The sequence below is a fragment of the Pipistrellus kuhlii genome, unplaced genomic scaffold, assembly GCF_014108245.1.
Source record: "Pipistrellus kuhlii isolate mPipKuh1 unplaced genomic scaffold, mPipKuh1.p scaffold_m20_p_2, whole genome shotgun sequence".
NCBI lineage: Eukaryota > Metazoa > Chordata > Mammalia > Chiroptera > Vespertilionidae > Pipistrellus > Pipistrellus kuhlii.
In genome coordinates this window covers 46,939,628-46,965,686 of record NW_023425515.1, presented here as the reverse complement: position 1 = coordinate 46,965,686, position 26,059 = coordinate 46,939,628, and the positions used below count along the sequence as shown (strand labels likewise).

General features: G+C 40.6%; 2 protein-coding genes and 1 pseudogene across 4 annotated transcripts; 1 reads left to right on the top strand and 2 right to left on the bottom strand.

The window, feature by feature from the left end:
* Positions 1 to 2,486: 2,486 nt before the first annotated feature.
* CEP19 (centrosomal protein 19) lies at positions 2,487 to 9,996 on the bottom strand. 3 transcript variants are annotated; one of them, XM_036448494.2, is made up of 3 exons: positions 9,859 to 9,996; positions 4,982 to 5,175; positions 2,487 to 3,683 (listed from the first exon to the last, which is right to left on the bottom strand). In XM_036448494.2, the coding sequence occupies exons 2-3, from the start codon at positions 5,115 to 5,117 to the stop codon at positions 3,322 to 3,324; spliced, it is 498 nt and encodes a 165-aa protein (XP_036304387.1). In that variant the 5' UTR covers positions 5,118 to 5,175; positions 9,859 to 9,996; the 3' UTR covers positions 2,487 to 3,321. The 3 variants fall into 3 exon arrangements, with proteins under 3 accessions (XP_036304387.1, XP_045439823.1, XP_036304388.1); XM_045583867.1 differs by lacking the exon at positions 9,859 to 9,996 and adding an exon at positions 9,669 to 9,850; XM_036448495.2 differs by lacking the exon at positions 9,859 to 9,996 and adding an exon at positions 5,908 to 5,958 and having other exon boundaries at positions 4,982 to 5,178.
* Positions 6,991 to 9,707, bottom strand: LOC118722466 (annotated as a pseudogene).
* On the top strand, positions 9,983 to 25,289 carry PIGX (phosphatidylinositol glycan anchor biosynthesis class X). Its single transcript, XM_036443932.2, has 6 exons — positions 9,983 to 10,397; positions 14,116 to 14,179; positions 16,625 to 16,766; positions 18,203 to 18,416; positions 22,270 to 22,370; positions 25,104 to 25,289. The coding sequence occupies exons 1-6, from the start codon at positions 9,983 to 9,985 to the stop codon at positions 25,245 to 25,247; spliced, it is 1,080 nt and encodes a 359-aa protein (XP_036299825.1). The 3' UTR covers positions 25,248 to 25,289.
* Positions 25,290 to 26,059: the final 770 nt, after the last annotated feature.

The window sequence follows — 26,059 nt, the reverse complement described above, 5'->3', positions numbered from 1 at the left end:
GTACATAAGGCTACTATTAACGAGGGCAAGGTCAAGAAGGAAATCCTATTAGTATTTGTTAACCAAATAGCTTCTATCAGAAACTGAAAAATTCCTACATCAGGATGGTCATATTGAGGTTGGGAACAAGGAGCATTCATTCAATTTAAATTTGTCTTTAGCATGTACTACCAATTTTGTTTGTTGTTTTTTTTTAAATATATTTTATTGAATTTTTACAGAGAGGAAGAAAGAGGGAGAGCTAGAAACATCGATGAGAGAGAAACATCAACCAGCTGCCTCTTGCACACCCCCTACTGGGGATGTGCCCGCAACCAACGTACATGCCCCTGACCGGAATCGAACCTGGGACCCTTCAGTCCGCAGACCGACGCTCTACCACTGAGCCAAACCGGTTTCGGCTTGTTCGTTGTTTTGCTTTGTTTTTGTTTTTCTTCTTTTGGTGGAACATATATGAACTTTTTTCCTGCCCTAGCTGGGTGTTCAGTGGTTAGAGCACTGGCCTGGGGACTGAGGGGTCTTGGGTTCAAATCCAGTCAAGGGCATGTACTTTGGTTGCAGGCTCAATTGCACAGGGCAACCAATCAATGTGTCTCTCTCAGATCATGTTTCCCCGAAAATAAGACATCCTCCGAAAATAAGACCTACTTACAGGTTTCCTTCTGAGTGAAATATAAGGCATCTCCCGAAAATAAGGCCACCCTAGGCTAAACATGAGAGATTTGGTCCACTGATTCTGAAAGAAATGGAGTCACAAGAAATTCACCAGGAAATTCAGGAATTGGATTGTTATGATGTTCCAGAAGATGATGACATGATTGTCATTGAATAAATGAGTAAATTTTTTTTTTTTTTTTTTTTTTTTTTTTTTTTTTTACAGAGAGGAGGAGAGAGGGATAGAGAGCCAGAAACGTCGATGAGAGAGAAACATCGACCAGCTGCCTCTTGCACACCCCCTACCAGGGATGTGCCCGCAATCAATGTACATGCCCTTGACTAGAATCGAATCTGAGACCTTTCAGTCCACAGACCGACGCTCTACCACTGAGCCAAACCAGTTTTGGCATGAATAAATGAGTAAATTCTTGATACTGTAGGATTCACAGTTTGTCTGGTTTGTGTTGACAACTACCATACTACCGTACCGTATACAGGTAATAAATTTCCTTTATTTTCATTTAACAATAAATGTGTACCGTATTCTTCTTCATGGAAAAATAAGACATCCCCTGAAAATAAGACCTAGCGCCTCTTTGGGAGCAAAAATTAATATAAGACACTGTGTTATTTTCGGGGAAACAGGGTACCAACGTTTCTCTCCTACATCAATGTTTCTCTCCATCTGAAGTGGGAGAGGGAGAGAGAGAAATATTGATGTGAGAAACATCGATCAGTGCCTCCTGTAAGCACCCCAATTGGGGATGGAACTGATAACCTAGAAATAAGCCTTGATGGGGAATCAAACTCACAACCTTTTAGTGTACAGGGAAATGTTCCGACCACCTGAGCCGCCCCGCCAGGGCTAAACATCTATTAATTCCATCCCTCTACATTTTCTTCTTTAAATTATTGATGCCATTGTCCAAAACCATAGAATTTTATACCTACTCAAATGACTTTAGGATTTGGCCTATTTTCTTATCTTTGCCCCCATCAGTGTTCCCAGGATCTTTCAATATCCGAGCTATGGCTCCTCCAGACTCCTTAATCTCAAGACTCCATCAGTTTGGGTCTGGAAAGTTCAGATGCTCCATGTTATCACCACCAGGAATTGCTGAACTTCTGAGGTCACTTAACTCAGCATTTCCCTTCTCTGACCCAATTACTTTAATTGCTCACCAGTCACAACTTGTCAGACCTGGCTTCTGGGGCCACCCCTTCTAGTGCTTTTCATTGCTCAGCCCCTAGATCTTCTCCAGTCTCACTAACCAGGTGGCTCCACCTTGTTCATGAAGAAGACTGAAATCATAAACCTGGTCCTGCCCCTGGCATAACTGCTCTGTCAGTCTTCTCTCTTGTTCTTCCCTCTCCTTTAAAGCTATTTCTTTTGAAACGTCCTGGGGGAGCTTCCATAGAGTAAATACTGTGTTTAGTGAGTGAATGAATGAGTAAACAAATCTCTTCGGAGGAAAATAGCAAAGTTATAATTTAGAATGCACATACCCAGCAAGTCTCCTCTATACATTATTTACATTCATGCACATGTGTAAAATAGAGAATGTACAAGGTTATTTGCTGTGGCATTGTTGTTATAGTGAAAGGGGAAAACAACCTAAGGTCAACTTTTAAAATACTTCATCTACATCCCTGCAATAGAATACTATGTAGATATGAAAGAAACTCCTATTCTGAAAATTCTTTTGCTACCTATGGCAAACATACATGATTCATGACCATCTTGTTCCTGGTGATGTCACCATAAGAATAATCCCTTCAATGAGGCTTTTAATGGTAAAGAGTAGAAATGGACACATAGAAAGAATGAATAATTTTTACAGTTTATTTAATGAGTATTGAGTTCCTTGCAAAAAACAGGATTTCTACCATTTAAATAATATTATCTGTATACATATAACCTTGTCAACAAAAATCTCCTCTTTGTAGATCCAAATTCATAAATAGGCCTAAACTGCAGTACCTATTGTTCATTTATTATGGGTAGGGTTCCCATTTTACAAACAAAACTTTTTTTATGGGAAAAGGTTCAAGGTTTCAGAATGCCTTTGGTGTACATTTCCTGATACGGGAAGGGCAGAATTCTCCTGCTGTCCACCCAATGACATGCCCTGGCAGCTGCAGGGCACTGTGCAGGGGCACTTCTTTACTCTAGAATGAAATACTTAGGAAAGAGTTAAATATATGTAAAGACATAATGCACACAGGATAGTCTGCTAGTAACTATATATGCCCTCCAATCTTATCCAACTATAATTTGCTTACTGTGCCTCAATGAAAAAAATTTTCTTTTTTAAATCCTCACCCAAGAATATTTTTAGAGAGAGGAGAGGAGAGAAACATCGATGTGAGAGAGACTCTAACATCGATCAGTTGCCTCCTGTATGTGCCCCAATCGGGGATCAAACCAGCAACCCAAGTATGTGCCCTGACCAGGAATCAAACCTGCAGCCTTTTTTGTGTATAGGTCAGTGCACCTATAGAGTAGATGCTCTCCATGCCCTGTTTTTGAAAAGTAACACGGTCAATCCAAACATGACCTGATGTGTACATTTAGTGTTCTTTACAGATTTTTCTAGGACTAATCTACGTTCTCTGTTTAAACATGGAGTTTCTGCTAGCCCAATAAAATTTTTGTTTTTGATATCAGAACTCGTCAGCTGACTCTGTGTCCCAGCCACAGGATTGCAGCTGTTCATCCTGTGGGAATTCAACTTCTATGTCATAAACAAAATTTGGATCATCCTTCTTCTTCTGATTTTTCTCAAAAAGTTCATCCATGATACTCTTCCTTTTGGCAAGTTCCTTGTCATCTAGCTTGTTTAGGTCTTCCTCAGGATCAATGGTTGTTTCCCGTTGAAACTGTTCCATTGTTTCGGCCAAACTCTGTCCCCACAAGTAACCTCGTAAAAAACTGAATAATTTCTCCAGCTGTCTCAGGGACACTTGTTCCAGGTAACTCTTGTGGCGTGGATTATTCTTTAATTGTTCAGCAGCTCTGCTGCAATCTAGGAGGGAAGAATAAACAAAACTATACACCACACGAAACCTACACACCACAAGCTATTGGTGCACCACAAACTACTGACAGCATTATTGCCATTATAGCCAAAGAGCTAAGTGGTTTGTTCGGAACAAATTGTTCTGCAGAACTATTTCTTTATATGGAGCTTTGAATGTGGTAGAAGAAGAAGGGATTTTTTTTTTTTTCTTAACTTAAAATCATTTTGAGGAGATGTTAAACACTTTCAACTGGAGAAAAATGTCGGAGAAGAAAAAGTAGTATTGCAGCTTTAGATATTAGTACAGGTACTAAGAAAATATGGAGACTACAAGTAAAAAACACATTTGGAGGGAGAGATGGAAGTTAATATTATTATTATTTTTTTAAAAATATATTTTATTGATTTTTTACAGAGAGGAAGGGAGAGAGATAGAAACATCGATGGAAGAGATTCATCGATCAGCTGCCTCTTGCACGCCCCCTACTGGGAAATATGCCCACAACCAAGGTACATGCCCTTGACCGGAATCGAACCCGGGACCCTTGAGTCCACAGGCCAATGCTCTATCCACTGAGCCAAACCGGTTTTGGCAGGAAGTTAATATTATTGAATAATGCTATCTCAGTTAACCTACACAGCTATTCTGAAAGGGTGGGGATGATTAATTTCCTTTTACAGATTAGAAAACTGAAGCTCACGTCTGCCCTGAGAGATGTAATTAAATGAAGGTCTGTTTAACTGTGAATGCCCTGTCACACCATTACATAAAACACAAATTGTTCTTATTCGGTCATTTAGAGAGCATTTAAGATGGGAGGTGAGATAAAACATGAGGTACCTGAGCTTGGCCGGTGTGGCTCAGTAGTTGACCTTCTACCCAGGAACCAAGAGGTCACTGGCTTGATTCGTCAGGGCACATGCCTGGATTGTAGGCTTGGTCCCCAGTGTGGGGAGTGCAGGAGGCTACCGATTAATGATTCTTTCTCATCATTGATGTTTCTATCTCTCCTTCTCCCTTCCTCTCTGAAATCAATAAAAATATATTTTAAATAAATAGATACATAAAACATGCGTTAGCCGAAACTGGTTTGGCTCAGTAGATAGAGTGTTGGCCTGAGGACTGAAGGGTTTGATTCTGGTCGGAGGCATGTGCCTTGGTTGTGGGCACATCCCCGGTGAGGGGTGTGCAGGAGGCAGCTGATCGATGTTTCTAACTCTCTATCCCTCTCTTCCTCTCTGTGAAAAATCAATAAAATATATTTAAAAATAAATAAATAAAAATAAAATAAAACATGAGTTACCTGAAAACTTGGAAAAGTTTCGGACAGGCATGATGCGCTGGCGATTTTTCCCTTTCATTTCCTTCTCATAGATTAGGATAATAGCTGGAGGCTGAAACCTAACCCCACATTTCTTGGCAGTGCACGTCATTCTCATGTACACTTCACGGTAAGTGAGAGGAAATCTGGAAATGTGTTAGTCACATAATGACTTCCTGCAAAAGAGGGGAAAAACGAAGTGTTGGATAAATCACACTCCTCCTATCTCTCCTCCCCAGCAGATGTGGCTCTAGTCCAGATCTAGATCAGTTCTAGAGATACATGCTCAATCTCAATATTTTGAGCATTACCCTGAAAGTTTAGTTTGGCCCTGGGTTAGTCTTAAGACTGTTGGATCCCTGATTGAGGGGCACCTGAGCTTGGAAATGCACTTCAGTTGGGCTCTCTTAGTGCACTGTACTTTTAATCAAAGCTTATATATGAGCCCATGAGTCAGCCCCAAAACTGACTTACAGGATCTTTTCCATTTAACAATTAAACAAGTATATACAAGCACACTCTGTCACAATACTAAGAATTTTTCAAAATTTTATAATCATTATGTTTTGAGGGGTTAACCAGAGCAGATCTGTTTCCCTTATCCTTTCCCAGTCATTTTACACGTTGAGTTTTTTATAATTACTTAATCATTTTTCTTCCTTTCTCTTCCATATACTCTATGAGGACAGGGAACATATCCACTGATTACCACAACATCCCAGCACAATACCTGCAATGCAGTAGGCATTCTGTACATACTTGTTTAAACTGATGTATTAAAATAAGCCCCTGTACATCCTGAAAGATTTTACAGTCCAGAAGTCTGACCAAAAAGGCAAACCCACCTAGCCAGTGTGGCTCAGTGGTTGAATTTCGAACCAGGAGGTCATGGTTCAATTCCAGGTCAGGGTTTCAGCCTCGATCCACAGGAGAGGGCATGCAGGTGGCAGCTGATGGATGATTCTCTCTCATAATTGTTGATGTTCTCTCTCATCCTCTGAAATCAATACAAACATATTTTTTAAAAAGGCAGAGCCACCCTAGCTGGTTTGGCTCAGTGGACAGAGCGAAGGCCTGCTGACCGAAGGGTCCAGGGTTCAATTCTGGTCAAGGGCACATACCTCAGTTGCAGGCTCCTCCCCGGACCAGAACCTAGTTGGGGCACGTACAGGAGGCAACCAATTGATGTGTTTCTCTCATATCGATATTTCTGTCTTTCCTTCTCTCTTCTACTCTCTCTAAAAAGCAATGGAAAAATATCCTTGGGTGAGGATTAAAAAAAAAGGCAGAGCCAATGCAGAATCAGCCTATACATACACAAAACAATAAAGTTTATATGACTTTTATTTTTTATTATTATTATTTTTTTAAATATATTTTATTGATTTTTTTTACAGAGAGCTAGAAACATCGATGAGAGAGAAACATTGACCAGCTTCCTCTTGCACACTCCCTACTGGGGATGTGCCTGCAACCAAGGTGCATGCCCTTGACTGGAATCAAACCTGGGACCTTTCAGTCCACAGGCTGACGCTCTATCCATTGAGCCAAACCGGTTTTGGCTGACTTTTAAACTTGTCTCATTACATTATTTTTTTTTTTTTTTTTTCGGTTACAAAGAACACAGCTATTTTTTAGGGTAATACTTTCTATTCCCTCTTCCTGCCCCTGTCCCCAATGCCAAAGTACACTTACTTATAGGGACTGCTTTAGATGTGACTTTAAGACTTTTTCAGTCTTTATTCCCAGGAAATTTTGAAAATATCAAGGAACCTAGAAGTAAATCACCATAGAGTAATGGTATCTTTTTCTTTTTTGAAGGTATTTTTATTAATTTCAGAGAGGAACGAAGAGGGAGAGATAGAAACATCAATGATGAGAGAAAATCATTGACTGGCTGCTTCCTGCATGCCCCCCACTGGGAATGGAGTCCACAACCCGGGCATGTGCCCTGATGGGAATCAATGATGATTTGGTTCACAGGTCAATACTCAACCACTGAACCACTCGGCTGGGCAAGTAATGATATCTTCATAAACTTGGCTGTCAGCTACAGGCACATAGTTATTGAATACATGTTCACTGTAGAAAACTGGAGGTGAAGGTGGGACAGGGGGAGGAAGAAACAAAAAATAATTACCCTTAATTCCTTTCAGTCTTTTTTCTAGGCATACCATTTTATTTTTTTAAACAGTAGCCGGGTGGGTCCACCTTTTCGATCAGGCTTTTAGACTGTAAAAACTTTCAGGAGGTACAGGATGTAGCCTTTTAAATTTAACAACCTATGTGATTTTATCATTAAATGTGCCATCAAAATGCTATTTTTTGTTGTTAAATGAAAAGACATTTTGTTATTATTTTACTCTATAACATACCATGTTTCCCCGAAAATAAGACATCCTCCGAAAATAACTCCTAGCGCATGGAAAGATAAGACATCCCCTGAAAATAAGACCTTGCGCAACTTTGGGAGAAACAATTAATATAAGACACCGTCTTATTTTCGGGGAAACAGGGTAGTAGTGAATATATCTGATTGCATTTTCTCAAATGGCAAATGAGAACAGGACAGTATTTAACTGAAAACCTCAATATCATGTCTTTTGGAGGATTCAGTTTCCTAGATGAGTATGATACTGTCCATAAGGATACCAACAGTGCTTAGGAATAAAGAACATTTTGCTAGAGTTGTTCTATCATGGGTCCTTGCTCAAAGTGTTCTTTTTCTTCTAATCTGGTTTTCAGTATTTGATCCTGTGTTTCTTCATAATTATGCACAGGATCTGGCCGAGGGATAGGCTTGGTGTGTTCATATGGAATATCCACTGAAGGATGGTAGCAAACTACTGTCCTGCCATCAGATGTCAAAGCAAGTTCTACGTGACAATTATAGTAATCTGGAAGAGAAGAGTATGTGGATTTAGGACAAACACAGTATAAAGTTTCATTTTGGATTGGAAATAAATGTTTCAAAATAGTTCTGGATATTGCCCGTTTCACTGCTATACGGCCATGGTTAATCGAGATGCTTATAAGGTGGTATGGGAAAAGATTTGAAGAGAAAATGCTTTTAAAATTTGCTTCTAGGCATACCTATTTTCATCCCTTGACTTCTGCTCACCGTGAGCCCTCCATCTTGCCTCCACAAAATTCTAACTTTTATATTACTGATAAATGTTTGTCCTAAGGATGTATCAAAATCTCTCTTATCCACCCCTTACTGTCAGATGTAAGAAATTTTACTCTTAGAAAATTAATAATATATAAAGTTTTTTCAAATTTCTGTGGTCTGTCCCTGACTTGTAATGCAATGATCCCACTCCATCCCCTCTTTCTTCTTCTCCTCCTTCTTCTTTTAACAAATAGTAGTATTCCCAGTTCACCTCACTAAAATTTGGTGTATTAGTAAACGTTCTAGGAGATCCTACTGAGCACAATATAAATTCCACACAGTCAAGTAAATAGCTGTACTCATGAAGGACACATGCAACTGATATTCAATAATACAGTTTAGCCCTCGCTGGTTTGGCTCAGTGGATAGAGCATCGGCCTGTGGACTAAAGGCTCTTGTGTTCGATTCTGGTCAAGGACATATCCTGGGCTGTGGGCTTGATCCCCAGTAAGGGACATACAGGAGGCAGCCAATCTCATCACTGGTGTTTCTATCTCTCCCTCCCCCTTCCTCTCTAAGTCAATAAAAATATATTTAAAATATTAATAATACAGTTTAGTAATTTTAAAAAAAACCTATTTTTAAAATTCAACTTTTATTCTTACTAAAGTAATGTTTGTATTCTGTTTAAAATGTAAAATAGCTGGAACCGGTTTGGCTCAGTGGTAGAGCATCAGTCTGCGGATTGAAAGGTCCCAGGTTCGATTCCGGTCAAGGGCATGTACCTTGGTTGTGGGCACATCCCCAGGAGGGGGTGTGCAGGAGGCAGCTGATCGATGTTCCTTTCTCATTGAAGTTTCTAACTCTATTCCTCTCCCTTCCTCTCTGTAAAAAAAACAATAAAAATATATTTTAAAAAATAAAAATAAAGTGTAAAATAATTCCACGAGGCTTATAACTACTTTCCTTTTCCAATTCTTTCAAATGCTTCTTCCAAAATTTATCTTCATAGTTCTTTTTTTAATTTAATTTTATTGATTTTTCAGAGAGGAAGAGAGAGGGATAGGGAGTTAGAAACATCGATGAGAGAGAATCATCGATCAGCTGCCTCTTGCACACCCCACACTGGGGATGTGCCTGCAACCAAGGTACATGCCCTTGACCACAATCGAACCTGGGACCTTTCAGTCCACAGGCTCTATCCACTGAGCCAAACCGGTCTCGGCTCTCCATAGTTCTTAATAGTGTACGGAAACTGCTATTTTCAGTGCTATCATCTTCTGACATCTTTCCCCTTTGAGACGTCCCTCCCAAAGCCCCTCTTCTGCTCCAATCTGCAATGGATGTTCTCTTGATCTGCTTACATGGTCAACTCAACCCCTGAGGCCAGACGGACGCAGGTCCCACCTCTGCTTCTACAGTAATGCTTCCCCAGGAATCAGTGACGGCCTTGATCTAGCCAAGCACCCCCCAACCTAAAAGGGTACGGATTTTGCCGACAGGTAGACGATCCTCTCCCTACTCACGTCCCCAGTAGTGAAAAACCGACTTTTTTACCCTGAGAGAAGTACAGAAAGTGCATCTTCTGCCGGCCATCAACGGACACCTCCGGAGGGGGCGTTTCCACCAGCTGCGGTGCAGAGAAGCACCTGCTGGGCCTGGAGGCCGGGCGGACAGGCCGCAGCCACCGCCCCGCAGACGGCACTGTGCGGTGCACTCTCCGCGAGGACGCCGCGTCCACAAGCACCTGGACCTGGAGGCGGAGACCCACACCCGGGCGGGCCGCTCGGAAGCCAGAGTGAAGGGGTCAGGGTCCTGCTGCAGGCGCCCGAGGCCGTTCCCACAGAAACAGCCCAGAGCACTCACGGCGCATGCGCCTCTCCTCGCCCCGCCCCCTCCCCGACAGGGGCGGAAGTGGGCGGGGCAGCGAGGCGGAGAACCCGGAGCCGGGACGGCGGCCGCCGCTGGAGACGCCGGAACTTTCGGGGGCCGGGGCTGCGGGCTGTGCCGGGGACGGCGGGACCGGACGCGTGCGCGCACCGAGGCGTCCGTCTCAGGCACCTGCACCGGGGCCGCGCGTTGTCGGGGCGGCGGGAAGCGCAAGTGGCAGGCGCCTCCGTCCGCGTTGCATCGGGCGCGCTCCTCGCCGGCGCACGTCCTCCGGCGTCCTGGCGGCCCCGGCTGCGGTCGCGGCGGTCCGAGCTGCGGCCTGGCTGCTGCTCTGGGCGGCTGCGGAGCTCACCTGCCCGGCCTCCGGGGCCCTCCCCGCCGCCCAGGCCGACGCGGGTAAAGAGGGGGGCGTGGTTGTGGGAGTGGGGGCGGGGCTGGAGCGCGGACTCCGGGGTCCTCTCCCCCGAGCGGTTTGCGGAGGTCCGTCTGTGTACCCCGGAGGTTAGTCTCTGTACCCGGGCGCCTAGGACTGAGGGGTGAGCTGGAGGAGGTTAAAAACCAAGGCCATGTGCCTCCTCTTCTCTGGCTCCGCCGGCCACCCGCACAGCCCCTCGGACTCTGGGCAGTTTTTCTGGCCACACAGTTACTAAAACATTGTGAAGGGAGTATGGCGATGAAGCGTCTTGGGATGCATGGAGCTTCTTTTTTTTTTTTTTTTTTTTTTTAATATATATGTTTTTTTTTTATTTTCCACAGAGAGGGAGAAGGATAGAGAGCTAGAAACGTCGATGAGAAACATAGACTAGCTGCCTCCTGCACACCCCCTACCGGGGATGTACCCACAACCAATGTACATGTCCTTGACCGGATTCGAACCTGGGAGCTTAGAGACCGAAGACCAAGGCTCTATCCACTGAGCCAAACCGGTTTCAGCTGCATGGAGCTTCTTACACCCACAGGGAGCCAGTAAGGTCCCCGAGCCCTGTGAAGTGTGAGAACCCCAATCCCGAAGACAGAGGCTCCGCGGGGGGGGGGGGGGGGGGGTGGGGTGGGGGGGGGCGTGGGAAGAGAGGACGACTAGGTTTTTTTTGTTTTACAAACACCTTTGATGGTAGACTGGATTGCGCTGGGGTTTCTCTCCGGTTTAGCCAGCGCATTGATGCATTTCTTTGGGCCCCAGCTCGTGGGCTGGAGTGCTATGTATGCTGTGTGTTGTGGGTCAGCCCTAAGCTGAAAACACACTCCCCCACCCTCGTGGAGCGTTCAGTGGGTTTTCGGGGGGAGACATTCTACTAGTGATAATTAGATAGAGCGATAACGTTTGCTAAGGAAAGAAAGGCAGGGCAAAACCACGCGAGTTTCTCCACCTGGAACATGATCGACTAATACCTGTCAATCAGTGCAGTTCTGCTTTTGTGTGTCTACATATTAGGTTTCAAATTTATATGAAGAAATGATTATGAGGCCAAGTAGATTTTTGAAACAACTTGTCTTGGTGGTTTTTAAGACTCCTCCTGCACTGGCATTTTATGATTTAAAAAATGGGTCAATTTCCAGAGCCAATACAGACCGTAATAACCAAATAAAGTAAAACTTAAGAGAAAAAAATAATTGAAGGTGAATTTGGATGCAACAAATTCGTTTTGAAAATGGTACTTTTGCCTTAAAGATCATAGTTGTCTGGTATTTGCTATACTGTTTGTAAATTAGCTTTTCTACCATCCCAAGATTTACAATTTGCTAGTGTATATCAACAGAATTTAAATCCATTAATCTGGTCTTTTTTTCTAATTTAATATATTGGTATTTAAAAACTTATTCCCTACTTCACCCCCTTTAAAATTAAACATGATGAAGAAACATCTAGATTTGTACAAGAGGTACCCTAAGTTATTTGGGGAAAGATTAAATATGCTTTTCCAAAGAAAATAAGGCTTTCTTTAAATAGCTAAGAGAGGGGAAATATACGAGGCTATAAAAGTCAGGCAAATCTTGCCCTGGCAGGATAGGTCAGTTGCCCTAGCAGGATAGGTGAGAATGAGCTAGATATGCCAACGTTGTGGGTTGGATCCCTGTCAGGGCACATACAAGAATCAACCAGTGAATGCATAAATAAGTGCAACAAATCAGTGTCTCTCTTAGTCACATCAATAAAAAAAAATTGAAGATATATGTAAAAAAATACATGTCAGGCAAATCTTGCTTCTAATCAGTCACTTATTTGTAAGACTTCCAGAGCCAGTTAATATCTCTTACAAGTCAGAGCTTCCTTCTTTGTACAAATGGCAATGATTTATTTTTATTCTCACCTGAGGATATTTTTCCAATGATATTTTAGAGTAGAAGGGGTGGAGGGGGAGAGAGAGAAAAAGAGAGAGTGAGAAATATCAATGTGAGAGAGAGAGACATGCCCCAACCAGGGCCAAGGATCAAGCCTGATGGGGAGTTGAACCAAAAACCTTTGGTTTATGGGACAATGCTTCCAACTGACTGAGCCACCCAGCCAGGAAAATGGCAATAATTTTGACTGCCTACTTTGCTAGGTTGTTAAACTCATGTGAAAGCCCCTATCATATAGGTATTATTTAATAAATGTTATTTTTTCATACTTTTCCCTTCAGTTGTATATTTCATGTTTTAATCTCTCTGACATGCTTTTTCAAGTATCTTTTCAGGAATATATATAATGGACCTAGCAACATAGAATATAATATGGTCTTCATGTATTTTAATGATTTTCCCACATTCTACCTACTTTTGAAAATGAAATAAAATTATATTGCAAGGCACTTGGCAGAGTTGGTAATCTGATCATTAGTTATGATGCTCACATTAAGTAATAGCTTTTAAAATATATATATTTTATTGATTTTTTACAGAGAGGAAGGGAGAGGGATAAAAAGCCAGAAACACTGATGAGAGAGAAACATCGACCAGCCGCCTCCCGCACACCCCCCATCGGGGATGCACCAGCAACCAAGGCACATGCCTTGGACCGGAATCGAACCCGGGGCTCTTTATTCTGCAGGCCAACGCTCCATCCACTGAGCCAAACCGGTTTCGGCTAAGTAATAGTTTTAATGTCTGAATGTCAATGTTCTTAATTCCCATGCTATAGAGTCTGTATAGTGAGATTTCTGGTTATTCTAAATTTATTAAAGAACCTTTTGGAACGAGGTTTGGCTCAGTGGTCAGAGCATCGGCCTGTGGACCACAGGGCCAGTTCCCAATCAAGGGCACCATTGGGGCATGTGCAGGAAGCAACCGATTGATGTGTCTCTCTCGTAAATGTTATCTCTGTCTCTCTCTCTTTCCTTCTCCTGCCTTCCCTCTTACTCTCTCTAAAAGTCAGTGGAGGCCAGGCCGATATGCTCACTGGTTGAGCATTGACCTCTGAACGAGGAGGTTTGATTCCTGGTTGGGGTACATGCCCATGTTACAGGCTCGATCCCCAGTGTGGGGCTTGCAAGAGGCAGCCGATTAATGATTCTCTCTCATTGTTGATGTTTCTCTCCCTCTCTAAAATCAATAAAAGATATATTTAAAAAAAAATTAAAAAGCCAATAAAAATATTCTTGGGTGAAGATTAAAAAAGATTCATTTTAATTTTTTTTTTTAAACACTTCCAACATGTCCACAAGGCAAATGTACTGTCTTCTCAGTTTTATAGGTAGTTGGAATTAAAACAGATTTTCTGCCCCTGCTGGTGTGGCTCAGCTGGTTGGAGTGTTGCTCCTTACACCAAAAGATCACCTGGATAAAGTAATAACACTATATGATAAGACCTATTTTAACTACTACTTCATATATTAAGTCTCATGACAACTAGCAGAACAATTAAACTATCTTATGTAAAGTCACATAGCTATTAAGTGACAGGGTTTTGAAAGTAAGCAATCTAATTCCAAAATCAGTGTTCTTAATTCCCATGTTAAACTAGAAGTAGATTTATATGTAGCTCAACTTGCTTAAGTTTTAGAGTTTTTGTTTCATTTTCAGGTTGGTTAGATTCTCCAGGCAATTAAAGCCTATTAAGAAAATTATTTTCTAATTTGTAAGTAGTATTTGATTGAATTCTTGTTTTATTAAAAATCAAATCTTTTGGTTCTTACAGGCATAAAGGCCAGTTGTTCTGAAATTATTTTGCGGCAAGAAGTTTTGAAAGATGGTTTCCACAGGTAAGTTGCCTGTTGACTTTTACTTGTATCAAAGTACTGTTTCATGTTTAGAGCAAAAAATCAATAGTTGAAAAATGGATAAAACTGAAAAGAAAATCACTTAATTTCTTCCAGTTGTAAGTGGCAGATTTATTATAATGTGGGTACAGTTTGAAATAATGATTAACCCATTGTATGCCATAAGCGTCTGTAGACCCAAGTGGCTGACCTTCCCCACACACCACACACATCTATTAAAAAATAAAAAATTTTCCCTAAGAGATAAACCTGACCAACTTTAGAATCATTTTTCATGAGAATTTTCAGCTGAAAATATTTAAGAATACCCGAGCTGTAATATATTTGTTTTTATAATATTCATTGCAAATTGATTTTTTTAAGTAAATTCAAAATTTTGTGGCATGTGGGCATGGTTTCCGTTTTGGATGCATATTCAATCCCCAAGCCGAATCAATGATTCTCTCTCATCATTGATATTCCTCTCTCTCTCCCTCTCCTTTCGTCTCTGAAATAAATGAAAATATATTTAGTTATAAATTAACTGGAGATGAGGGGAAAACAAATGTTTATAAATTAGCCAAAACCGGTTTGGCTCAGTGGATAGAGCGTCGGCCTGGGGATTGAAAGGTCCTGGGTTCAATTCCGGTCAAGGGCACGTACCTTGGTTGCGGGCACATCCCCCGAGGCAGCTGGTCGATGTTTCTCTCCCATCGACGTTTCTAACTCTCTATCCCTTCAATTCCTATCTGTGTAAAATCAATAAAAAAATAAAAAATAAATTAAAAAAATGTGTATAAATTAACATATTTAGAAGTTGTGTATATGTAATATCCTATTTAATCTTCACAGTGGATGAGAGATGATACCTTTCTAGTTTTTCAGATGAGGCAACTAGGGTTCAGAGAATTTAAATAATTATAATAGCAATATTTCCTTCCTTAGCCAAAAGTTGCATTTGCTTTATTGCAGTCTTTTTTCATTATGATATAGCTATAAATATATTCTTTTTTTAAAAAGTAATAGACTTTAATCAGTGTGGCTCAGTGGTTGAGTGTTGATCCCTGAACTAGGAAGTCATGGTTCAATTCCCAGTCAGGGCACATGCCCAGGTTTTTGGGCTCAATCCAGGGGGCAGGCAGAAGGCAGCTGACTGATGATTCTCTCTCATCAATGTTGTTTCTCTCTCCCTCTCCCTTCCTCTCTCCAGAATCAATAAAAACAGGCAGTCAGACATCCCTTTCACAATCTGGGACTGCTGGCTCCCAAATGCTCGCCCCCCAGCCTGATCATCCCCTAACCACTCCCCTGCCAGCCTGATCGTCCCCAACTGCACTCTCCTGAAAGCCTGGTCACCCCCAAATGCTCTCCCCTGCATATTCACTCTTTATTAGATAGGGTTATTTCTTTAACATATTGGACAGTGTACCTGCCGTGTCTTGACAAACCAGTAAAATTATAAACTCAAACTGAAAGTGTCATGAAATAAACTCCTTAAACAGAAATTTCATACGACCTTAGAGAGGTGATATCATGTGGCTGTTTCTTCCTTTTTTCCTTCTTTTTCTTTTTCTTGATGTTGCATCTTTTGTCTTTTCTTTTCTCCTTTTATTCAGTGGTCCAGTTTCTCTATCAATATTTGAAAACAATTAAAAAATGAGAGAAAATGTTTTTATATTTGCTCATATATTTATCATTTGCTCTTCTGTCATTATTTCTATTTTCTTACCTAAGTGAGTCTCATTCCCTGAACTTGGTCCAATACATGCCTCCAGACAGAAAGCTGTGACAGTTACCCCGCTAGATTATAGACTATTTCAAATTAATTTTTGTATGTCTAGTTGTTTCGATTTTATTTTTTGAAAAGACTATCTTTTCCTCATCAAATTATATTTGAACTTTAATTGAAAATTTGTGTATGCTCTTTTTTCACACTAATACAATTTTCCAACCTGTTTCATCTCATGGTACATATAAACTACTAAAATTCTGTGGCACACCAAAATATGTATTTTTTTGTCAACCTGACAAAAAACATAGGTATAATTTTGATTCATTCATTTGGATGGCTAATGTTGTCATTTTTTTGACAATCTAAGGGAAAATTGGTCATTGCCCCTAATTAAAAAGTGAGTGATACTTGTCATGCTTGTCAGTAGTAAGCCAACTAAACTGAGCTGATTGAATGCATGTTTTAAAAAAATCTTGTGGCACAGCAGTGTGCCTTTTGCTGGTTGAAAATCACTGCATTAATATAACACTATGGTTTATGATATGGATTTTTGAAAGATCTAATGGGTGGTTCTGATATGAAATAAATATTTCATTTGATTTTATAGTCTCTATAATTTTTAAAATAGAGTGTTTCTACTAATTTGAATGTAATGTTATGCTATCTCATTAACAATTTAATGAAGAGATTTTTCTCTGAACATACTTGTCTTACAGAGACCTTTTAGTAAAAGTGAAATTTGGAGAAAGCATTGAGGACTTACAGACCTGCCGACTCTTAATTAAACAATGCATTCCAGCGGGACTTTTTGTGGATCCATATGAGTTGGCTTCATTACAGGAGAGAAACATAACAGAGGTACAGCTGTTAGATGATTTTTACAACTATTGGAGCATTATTTTGAGAGGAAATTTTTTTAGGAATGCTATAATTTGGATCAAGGCAAAATAGTATGTAAGAAAACACTAGATACATTTTGTAAAAGTCTATCAAGTAACATTTTTAGATAGTATAGGAGTATTTTTTAATAAGTGAGTGATACTTGTCATGCTTGTCAGTAATAAGCCAACTAACCTGAGCTGATTGAATGCATTTTGGCAATATGGTTTCCAGTTTAGTGACTAAGAAAATGAACAATTAATAAATACTGTTTCAATAGCAACTTTGTTAAATTAGAGAGACATACCTGACAGCTGTATAATTTGAGTATGAGAGGAGAAAAAATTAATATTTATTGGATCTCTATATGTCAGGTATTTTCTATCTTTCTTTTTTCTAAGAAACAAGGTAAAATAAGCATAAAGAAAGATTATTATTTATTTTTTATTTTATTTTATTGATTTTGTACAGAGAGGAAGGAAGAGAGAGAAACATCGATGAGAGAGAGTCATCGATCAGCTGCCTCCTGCACACCCCCCACTGGGGATATGCCCTCAACCAAGGTACATGCCCCTGTCCCTTCAGTCCCCAAGCCGATGCTCTATCTATTGAGCTAAACCAGTCTCGGCTTAAAATGTTTTTTACCATATTATTTTTTTAAGGAGTAATTTACTATTTTTTTCCATTACCTTTTATACCCAGTATATAAAGAGTGCTGACCTTTGCTTTGATTTTCTGACCACAGTGATCTATCTCTCTACCACCTTACTGGCATCTCTGAAGAACAGGAAATTACCAGAATGATACCAATCATTTTTACCCACAGCTGGGTTAACTGTTTTTGTTTTTTTTGTCATAATTTTCATACTTATTGAACAATGCTACACTTATTCACAAACTTTCTCATTTCTTGGTACCTGTTTTATAACCTAAACAAAGGTTGATAATTTTTATTGTGGGAAAATTTTCTAGTTTCCTTTTAGTAAACAAGCTTTTATTAAACACAGATCACATCTTATGTTTTCTTAACTTGAGGATGGAAGGGGAATGGAAATTGCTTATAAAGGGGATGAATTTTAAAATCTTTTCACCTGTATAGCAGTCCTCTGGTTTATTTTTTATTTTTTATTTTTATTTTATTTTATTGATTTTTTACAGAGAGGAAGAGAGAGGGATAGAGAGTTAGAAACATCCATGAGAGAGAATCATTGATCAGCTGCCTCTTGCACACCCCGTACCGGGGATGTGCCCGCAACCAAGGTACATGCCCTTGACCGGAATCGAACCTGGGACCTTTCAGTCTGCAGGCTGATGCTCTATCCACTGAGCCAAACCAGTTCCGGCTAGTTTTGTTTTTTAAATCTTCCTTATTCATTTTTTTCTCTTGGATTAATAATTTGTTTTTGTTTTGACAGGCAGTCATGGTTTCAGAAAATTTTAATATAGAAGCTCCCAATTATTTGTCCAAGGAATCTGAAGTTCTCATTTATGCCAGACAAGATTCACAGTGCATTGATTGTTTCCAAGCTTTTTTACCGGTGCACTACCGCTACCATCAGCCACATAGTAAAGATGGAGAAACCTTTATTGTGGTCAGTAACCCTGATTTACTGATGTATTGTGACCAAGGTAAGGGTTGCACATCTTTTCTGAGGGTTGAAAATAAAAATAAAGGTATGGTGGCAGGTCTGAAATCAAGGGATAACAAAAGCATGTTTCTTTTTTCTTTTTAACTTTTTGGTTGTAAAATAGGGCATAGATATGGAAAAACTTCACAAATATGTAGTTTAGTGAGTTATTATAAGGCAGATGTTCTTGAAATTATCACGCAGGTCAGAAATAGCACTTAGCCTATCTAGCAGCAGCTCCATGTATCATCTCTCAAACATAGTCTCCTCCTTTCTCCTAAGACTAAACCCACTATCCTGATAATCACTTCCTTTTATTTATTTTTTAAAATATATTTTTATTGATTTCAGAGAGGAAAGGAGAGAGAGATAGAAACATCAATGATGAGAGAGAATCAAGCCCCCTACTGGGGATTGAACCTGCAACCCAGGCATGTGCCCTTGACCAGGATCGAATCTGGGCCCCTTCGTCTGCAGGCCAACGCTTTATCCACTGAGCCAAACCAATCGCCAGACTGTGACTCGTGAGCCACATAGGGCTCTTTGGCCCCTTGGGTATGGCTCTTCCACAAAATACCACGTGTGGGCACACTTGTACGGTGCGATTGAAACTTTGTGGCCATGTGCAGAAGTCGGTTTTCGGCTCTCAAAAGAAATTTCAGTCGTTGTCCTGTTGATATTTGGCTCTGTTGACTAATGAGTTTGCTGACCTCTGAACTAGGGCAACTATTTCCTTTTATAATATATATATATAAATATATACACTGAGTGGCCAGATTATTATGATCTCTGAATACATAATAATCTGGCCACTCTGTGTATATCCTATATAATAAAAGGCTAATATGCAAATTGTCCCCTCAATCAAGAGTTTGACCAGCAGGCAGGCTGGCCAACCGCCCATATCCGCCCCCCCTCGCCAGGCTGGCCAGATCCCACCCATGCACGAATTCATGCACTGGGCCTCTAATACACACACACACACACACACACACACACACACACACACACACACAAAGTGGCCAGACTATTATGTGTTCAGAGATCATAATAATCTATAAACTATACTAGAGGCCTGGTGCCTGGATTTGTGCACAGGTGGGGTCCAGCCTCCCGCCCCGATGGGGGCTGACCAAGCCAGTTGGGGGGGGGGGGGCATAAGAGGTTGGGGGACCATTTGGGGCCCTGATTGGGATTGGGCTGGTTGGCCACTGCAGTGCATGTCATAGCAACCAGATATTCCAGTAGTTATGTTGTTCCAGTCCCTTGGCTTTTATATATATCCTATATAATAAAAGGCTAATATGCAAATTTTCCTCTCAGGAATTTGACCAACAGGGAGTTTGACTGCTCGCTATGATGTCTGCTGACCACTCGGGGGTGGCATGGAATGAAGGAAGGCCCCAGCTGGTAGTCAGGGGAAGGAAGACCCTGGCCAGTAGTCAGCAGCCCAAAGGCCCCAATCGGCCCTGATCGCCAGCTAGGCCCTACCCTTGCATGAATTTCGTGCACTGGGCCTCTAGTAGATATATAAAAGCCTAAGTGACCGAACGACCCGTTGACCAGTCACTATAACACACACTGACCTCCAAGGGGCAGACACTCAACCCTGGTGGTCATTGTGCTCCCACAGACAACCTCCTGTGGCTGGCCAACCCCCTGAGGTCCCTCCCCCAGGCTGGCCGCCCTAATCAGCCTCCTTCACCGGCCAGGCCGAGGGACCCCACCTGTGCACAAATTCATGCACCAGCCAGGACCGGTTTGGCTCAGTGGATAGAGCGTCGGCCTGCGGACTGAAAGGTCCCGGGTTCGATTCCGGTCAAGGCCATGTACCTTGGTTGCGGGCACATCCCCAGCAGGGGGTGTGCAAGAGGCAGCTGGTCAATGTTTCTCTCTCATCGACGTTTCTAACTCTCTGTCCCTCTCAATTCCTCTCTGTGTAAAATCAATAAAATATATTAAAAAAAACAACAACAACAAAAATTCATGCACCAGGTCTCGTGTGTGTGTGTGTGTGTGTGTGTGTGTGTGCTTGCGCGCTTGTGTGTATACACACATATTATTTCAGGGAGAGGAAAGGAGAGGGAGAAAGCTAGAAACATCAATGAGAACAATCTGCTGCCTCCTGCACACCTCCTCCTGGGCATGAGCCCACAGTCCCCACATGTGCTCGGACCAGGAATCGAACTGTAATGTGATCTGGTTCATGGATCAGCACTCAACCACTGAGCCACACTGGCTGGGCCCTTATATTTATTTATACTTTTATCACCCAAGTATATGATACACTATAGCTTCGTCTTGCCCATTTAGCATTTTTCTCAGAGTTGGGGTTTTGGTGATAGTAACCATGCAGTTCATGTGACCTTTTTATTTCCTGGAAATTGGCACCTGGCTCCAGGGGTGTGATTAGATTCAGGTTTGCTTCTTTTGGCAAGTGCTGTGTTTTATAAGGAGGTGTATAATGTTTGGTGTGCTTCTATTTTCAGCATTGATACTCATTGCCCCTTTGCTGTTTTCTATTTATTCAACTTATTGCTGTTGGTATTTTGTTTACACTTGCATGTATTTGGTGTTGAGGGTACTTTATTACCTAGTTTTCCTATAAACAGTCCATGAATTTTTGGTTTTGTAAGTAATTGTTCTGTTTTTATGTGTAGATTTGAGTAAGTATTTAAAAATTTGCTTTTCATTCTCATTTTTTTAAGAATGAAAACTTTTTTAATTAATTTATTTTTTTAATGTTTTTTTAAAAATATATTTTATTGATTTTTTACAGAGAGGAAGGGAGAGAGATAGAGAGCTAGAAACGTCAATGAGAGAGAAACATCGACCAGCTGCCTCCTGCACACTCCCCACCGGGGATGTGCCCGCAACCAATATACATGCCCTTGACTGGAATCGAACCCGGGACCTTTCAGTCCACAGACCGATGCTCTACGGCTGAGCCAAACAGGTTTCGGCTATTTTTTTTTTAAATGTTTTATTGGTTTTTTTACAAGAGGAAGAGAGGGATAGAGAGTTAGAAAATCATCAATCAGCTGCCTCTTGCACACCCCCTACTGGGGATGTGCCCGTAACCAAGGTACATTCCCTTGACCGGAATCGAACCTGGGACCCTTAAGTTTGCAGGCCGACGCTTTATCCACTGAGCCAGACCAGTCTCGGCAAGAATTAAAACTTTAATTTAAGAAACCCTTTTCAGATTTTTGGCTCTTGGTGCCTCCATAATTGGGTTGATTTGAATGTTTGCAAAAGTTAGTAGTACTGTTACTAAAGACTGGCAGATAGGAAGTTTTCAATTCATACATTTGCTGCTGTCATATATTTCATGGTGAAAAAATAAAAAAGTGTTCAACTATGTTAGCTTTGTTCATCCAACCTAGTTTTCTGTTTCTGTTAATGATATTGACTTGTCTTAAATAAAGTTTAAAAATGTGTTCTCTTCTGAAAGAGCATCTGGGGTTCTGGTGTTATTCGGGTGTTGGTCTGAAAGCTCTTTATGGGTGTGTTTACACCTGGAAATTTATTGAGTTGGATGCTTAGGACCTGTTTACTGTCTAAATATGTGTTATACTTCAAGAAAAAGTTTAAATTAAAATACTTAAATAGTGGCCTCTAGTATAATGGGATTTGTTAAGAAATCATGCACAGTCTTTGTAATTTCATAATTTCTTAGGCATTCACTTAAAACAGGCTGTTAAAATAAAACAATAGGTGATAGATGGAGCCAAATCAAGTGGCTCCATTGTGTATTAAAATGCTTGAATACTCATATTCCAACATGACAAATTGCCCTAGCCTCTAGTCCAGATTAAAGTTTTGTGACATGATCTTCAACCACTTTTTCTCAGAGTTTCCAATTTTGAAATGCTGGGCTCAGTCAAAAGTGGCAGCTCCTTGTGCTTTGAAGAGTAAGGATATTTGCCAGTGGAACAATATGAAATATAAATCAGTAAGTTAGTATTTTATATTTTTAGATTGTACTATTTCATTTAAAATTCTTTATGTAATGTTTCTGCCACATTTAAGGGATTAGAATTTTATATTTTACCATAGAAAACTGTTTTGGTTTTTTTTTGTAATGTCATTTCTTTGCTGCAGATGACAACAGTGGTTCCTTCTTTATATAGAATCATTTGAGGGCTAGAGATTTAGTGTTAGTCCCATGTCTCATTGGTCCAGAGCTTAAGTATAGATGATAAGGCGATTTAAATGTGTGAAATGGCCAAGAAAAACAGTGGTACATCCATAAGGTATAAACTTTATTTAGAACTTTTTATTAATTTTTGAACAAATAAATTAGTTAACTTCATTGTATTACAAAGAACAAGTGAAAAAAAGGATAATAAAACTCAAATTAGTATTATTTCAACTGTGTTAGTTTTTAGACAGTTTTCTTTTTACCTTCTTATGTTAGAGGCCCGTTGCACGAATTCGTGGACGTAGGGACCCTCAGCCTGGCTGGCGATCGAGGCCTATTGGTGGGCCAGCTGGCTGCAGGGAGGGACCATGGTAGGTTGGCGGGCCGCAAGAGGTTGGCTGTGGGAGCGCACTGACGACCAAGGGGCAGCTCCTGCATTGAGCACCTGCCCCCTGGTGGTCAGTGGGCATCACAGCGACTGGTCGACCGGTTGTTCCGGTCATTCAGTCTTAATGGCCACTTAGGCTTTTATTTATATAGTCTACTTTTTTCCTCTCTTCAGAGTAGTTAAGTTTTTCCCCCCATTGATTTTTAAAGGAAGTGACAGGCAGGAGAGAGAACATCTATGTGAGAGAGACACATCAACTGGTTGCCTCACACACACCCCCCTAGGAGCCAGGGATCAAACCTGCAACTGAGGTACATGTCCTTGCCCTGGAATCGAACTCAAGAATTGATGCTCTAACCTAGGGGTGTCGAACTCAATCAGAGAAGGGGCCAAAGTCTAAAATCCAGCCTAAATCCTCGGGCCGAATGGTTTACTGAACAGTCATAAACTGTCATTGTGATGGAAACGCAGCGGAGTGCAGTGATGACAGCGCGGTGCAGGCCACATTGCAAGGCCTGGCGGGACGGATTTGGCCCGCGGGCCTTGTGTTTGACACATGTGCTCTAACCACTGAGCAACCAGCTCCTCTCCTTGGAGGTCTAGGGTGGGACTGAAAGTTCCAACTCTCTTATCACATGGTTGACTCTATTGGCAACCAGTCCTCATCCTTAGGTGCTTTCCAAATCTACTTCACCAACGTAAAAGACACCATGCTTATTCTTAACACTTAGGAAATTCCAGTTTGGGGAGCTTTGAGCCAGAAAGGGAATGAAAACCAAATATATATATATATATATATATATATATATATATATATATATATATATATAGTTATTGATATTTCACGGAGAGGAGGAAGGGAGAGAGACTGAGAGAGAGCTAGAAACGCCAATGAGAGAGAAACATCGACCAGCTGCCTCTTGTACATACCCCACCGGGGATGTGCCAGCAACCAATGCACATGCCCTTGACTGGAATCGAACCTGGGACCTTTCAGTCCGCAGACCGATGCTCTACCACTGAGCCAAACCGGCTTTGGCCATGTTACAATAATTTTTTTCAAACTCTAAAGTACATCTGGAGAATAACATTTAAGATTATGTGAATGAAGAATATGATTAGTGTTTATGATTTATTGATTTAAAAATTGGAAGTGTACAGATATGCACGGCGCCTCTGGTGACGGTGGTAGCCTAGTAAACAACTGCAGCTGTCTAGGAGAGCTGTTTTAGTTCGTGACGTACCGGCGGGCAGGCCTTCTTAATGGATGACAAGGCGGAGGATGGCGGAATGAATAGTCAGGGTGGTGGAGAGAAATCGCTCAAAAAGCGACTGCGCATGCGCGTCCCGGGTTACCCAGGGTCCCCGAGCGGCGCCGGCAGGCGCCAAAGAGGAAAAAAAATTGGTAGTGTGCATTGCTATAAAATAAATACCCTGTTAGAATAGTTTGAATTCATTTCTCTTTAAGACCATGTGACTTGAAATAAGAAGTCATACTTAAGCTATTTGATTTTTTTCCCTTTACTTTGAGTAATAGGGGGCCGTTACTAAGTTGGTGATCCTTATTAAGACTTATTTGCTTAAGATGCCATTTTTTTTTAAGATTATAATTTTCAAATAGCACTTTGTTACAGATTGTGGTGATAAAATATTTTTTTGGATGTGAAGTTATAATCCAGGATTTATAAAAAGAAGTAAAAAATAAAAATATCCCCAAATTTTAATGTTTTTTAAAAACTCACTTTTAAACCACAAAATTTCCCAAAGTTTTTAATTGAAACCTTTATCTTCAAAACCAAATAGAAAATAGAAACTAAGTTGAATCTGCAACCTCTTGTACATGGGACCACAGTCAACCAACAGAGCCACACCAGCCTGGCTGGCCTCGGTTTTTAAAAAGAATATATTCAATTCTATGTAAAATATTAAAAAAAAAAAAAAGTAAAAACTAATGACAATTTAAGAATTATTGTGGGAATTGAGTCTGATTTATTTACATTAAATGTTCAACCCAAAAGAATTAGCCGAACAATAATGGTACATTTAGTGTAGAATTGGCTGAAGAATATTTAAAAGCAAAAAAAAAAAAGAAAGAAAGAAATAGTGGTCTTACTTAGAACATCCATTTTAAATGTCTCTAACTTCTCTCCCCACAGGTGCATAAGAATGTGACTCTACAGGTTCCAGTGGGACTGACTGTACATACCACTTTAGTATGTTCTGTCACTCTGCTTATTACCATCCTGTGCTCTACTTTGATTCTTGTGGCTGTTTTCAAATATGGCCATTTCTCTCTATAAGTTTTCTGCAATTAAATGTTTTCCATAAACCTAAATAAGACCCAGTCGTTTGTGATCAGAAGCATTCTTATAGAATTGTCATTACTTTTATATTTTGTCTTCATTTTTGGTTAAAATTATATTTATTGGAGGAAATTTTGGATCATTTTCAACAAATTCCAAAATTGAGTGCTCTGTTGTGTAGACCTGTGATAATCTTCAAGTATCGAGTGCTAGTGGAGAAAACTTAATTGTTACTATTTATTTTGTGAGAAGTGACTTTTATCCTCATTTGGGTTATAAAAGTGAGTACTTTCTGTATTAGAGACAAATTATTCTCATTTTATGAATAGAAACATTTCAATTTAAGCTAAAAATTGAGAAAATCATTATAAATAAGAATAAAATAAGTTAGATGAATGAGTTTATTTAAATCTTAATTTTATGAGATATTGAAGTCATCCAGAGTTTCTAAGAAAATATTAATATCAAAATTGATTATTCTTTAAAGCATTTCCATTTTTCTTTTAAATGTTACATTGCTTAAAAAAATCTATAGTAGTAAAAGGGTAATATGTAAATTTCTTAGGAGGCTCTCACAGTAACAACAAACAGCAGGCTTTGTGGAGCTACAAAGCCAGCAGAGGGGTTAGTGAGAGATGACCAAACAACTAAACAGCAGGCTGCATGTGGCGACCATGCCTGCAGGGTGATCAGTGAGGGGCAACCAGGATGGTGGGGAGGGGGCAAGGGGCAACCAGGCTGGCAAGGGAGGCATGTAGGGGCAACCAGGCCAGCATGGGGGGCAGTTGGGGGCGATCAGGCAGGCAGAC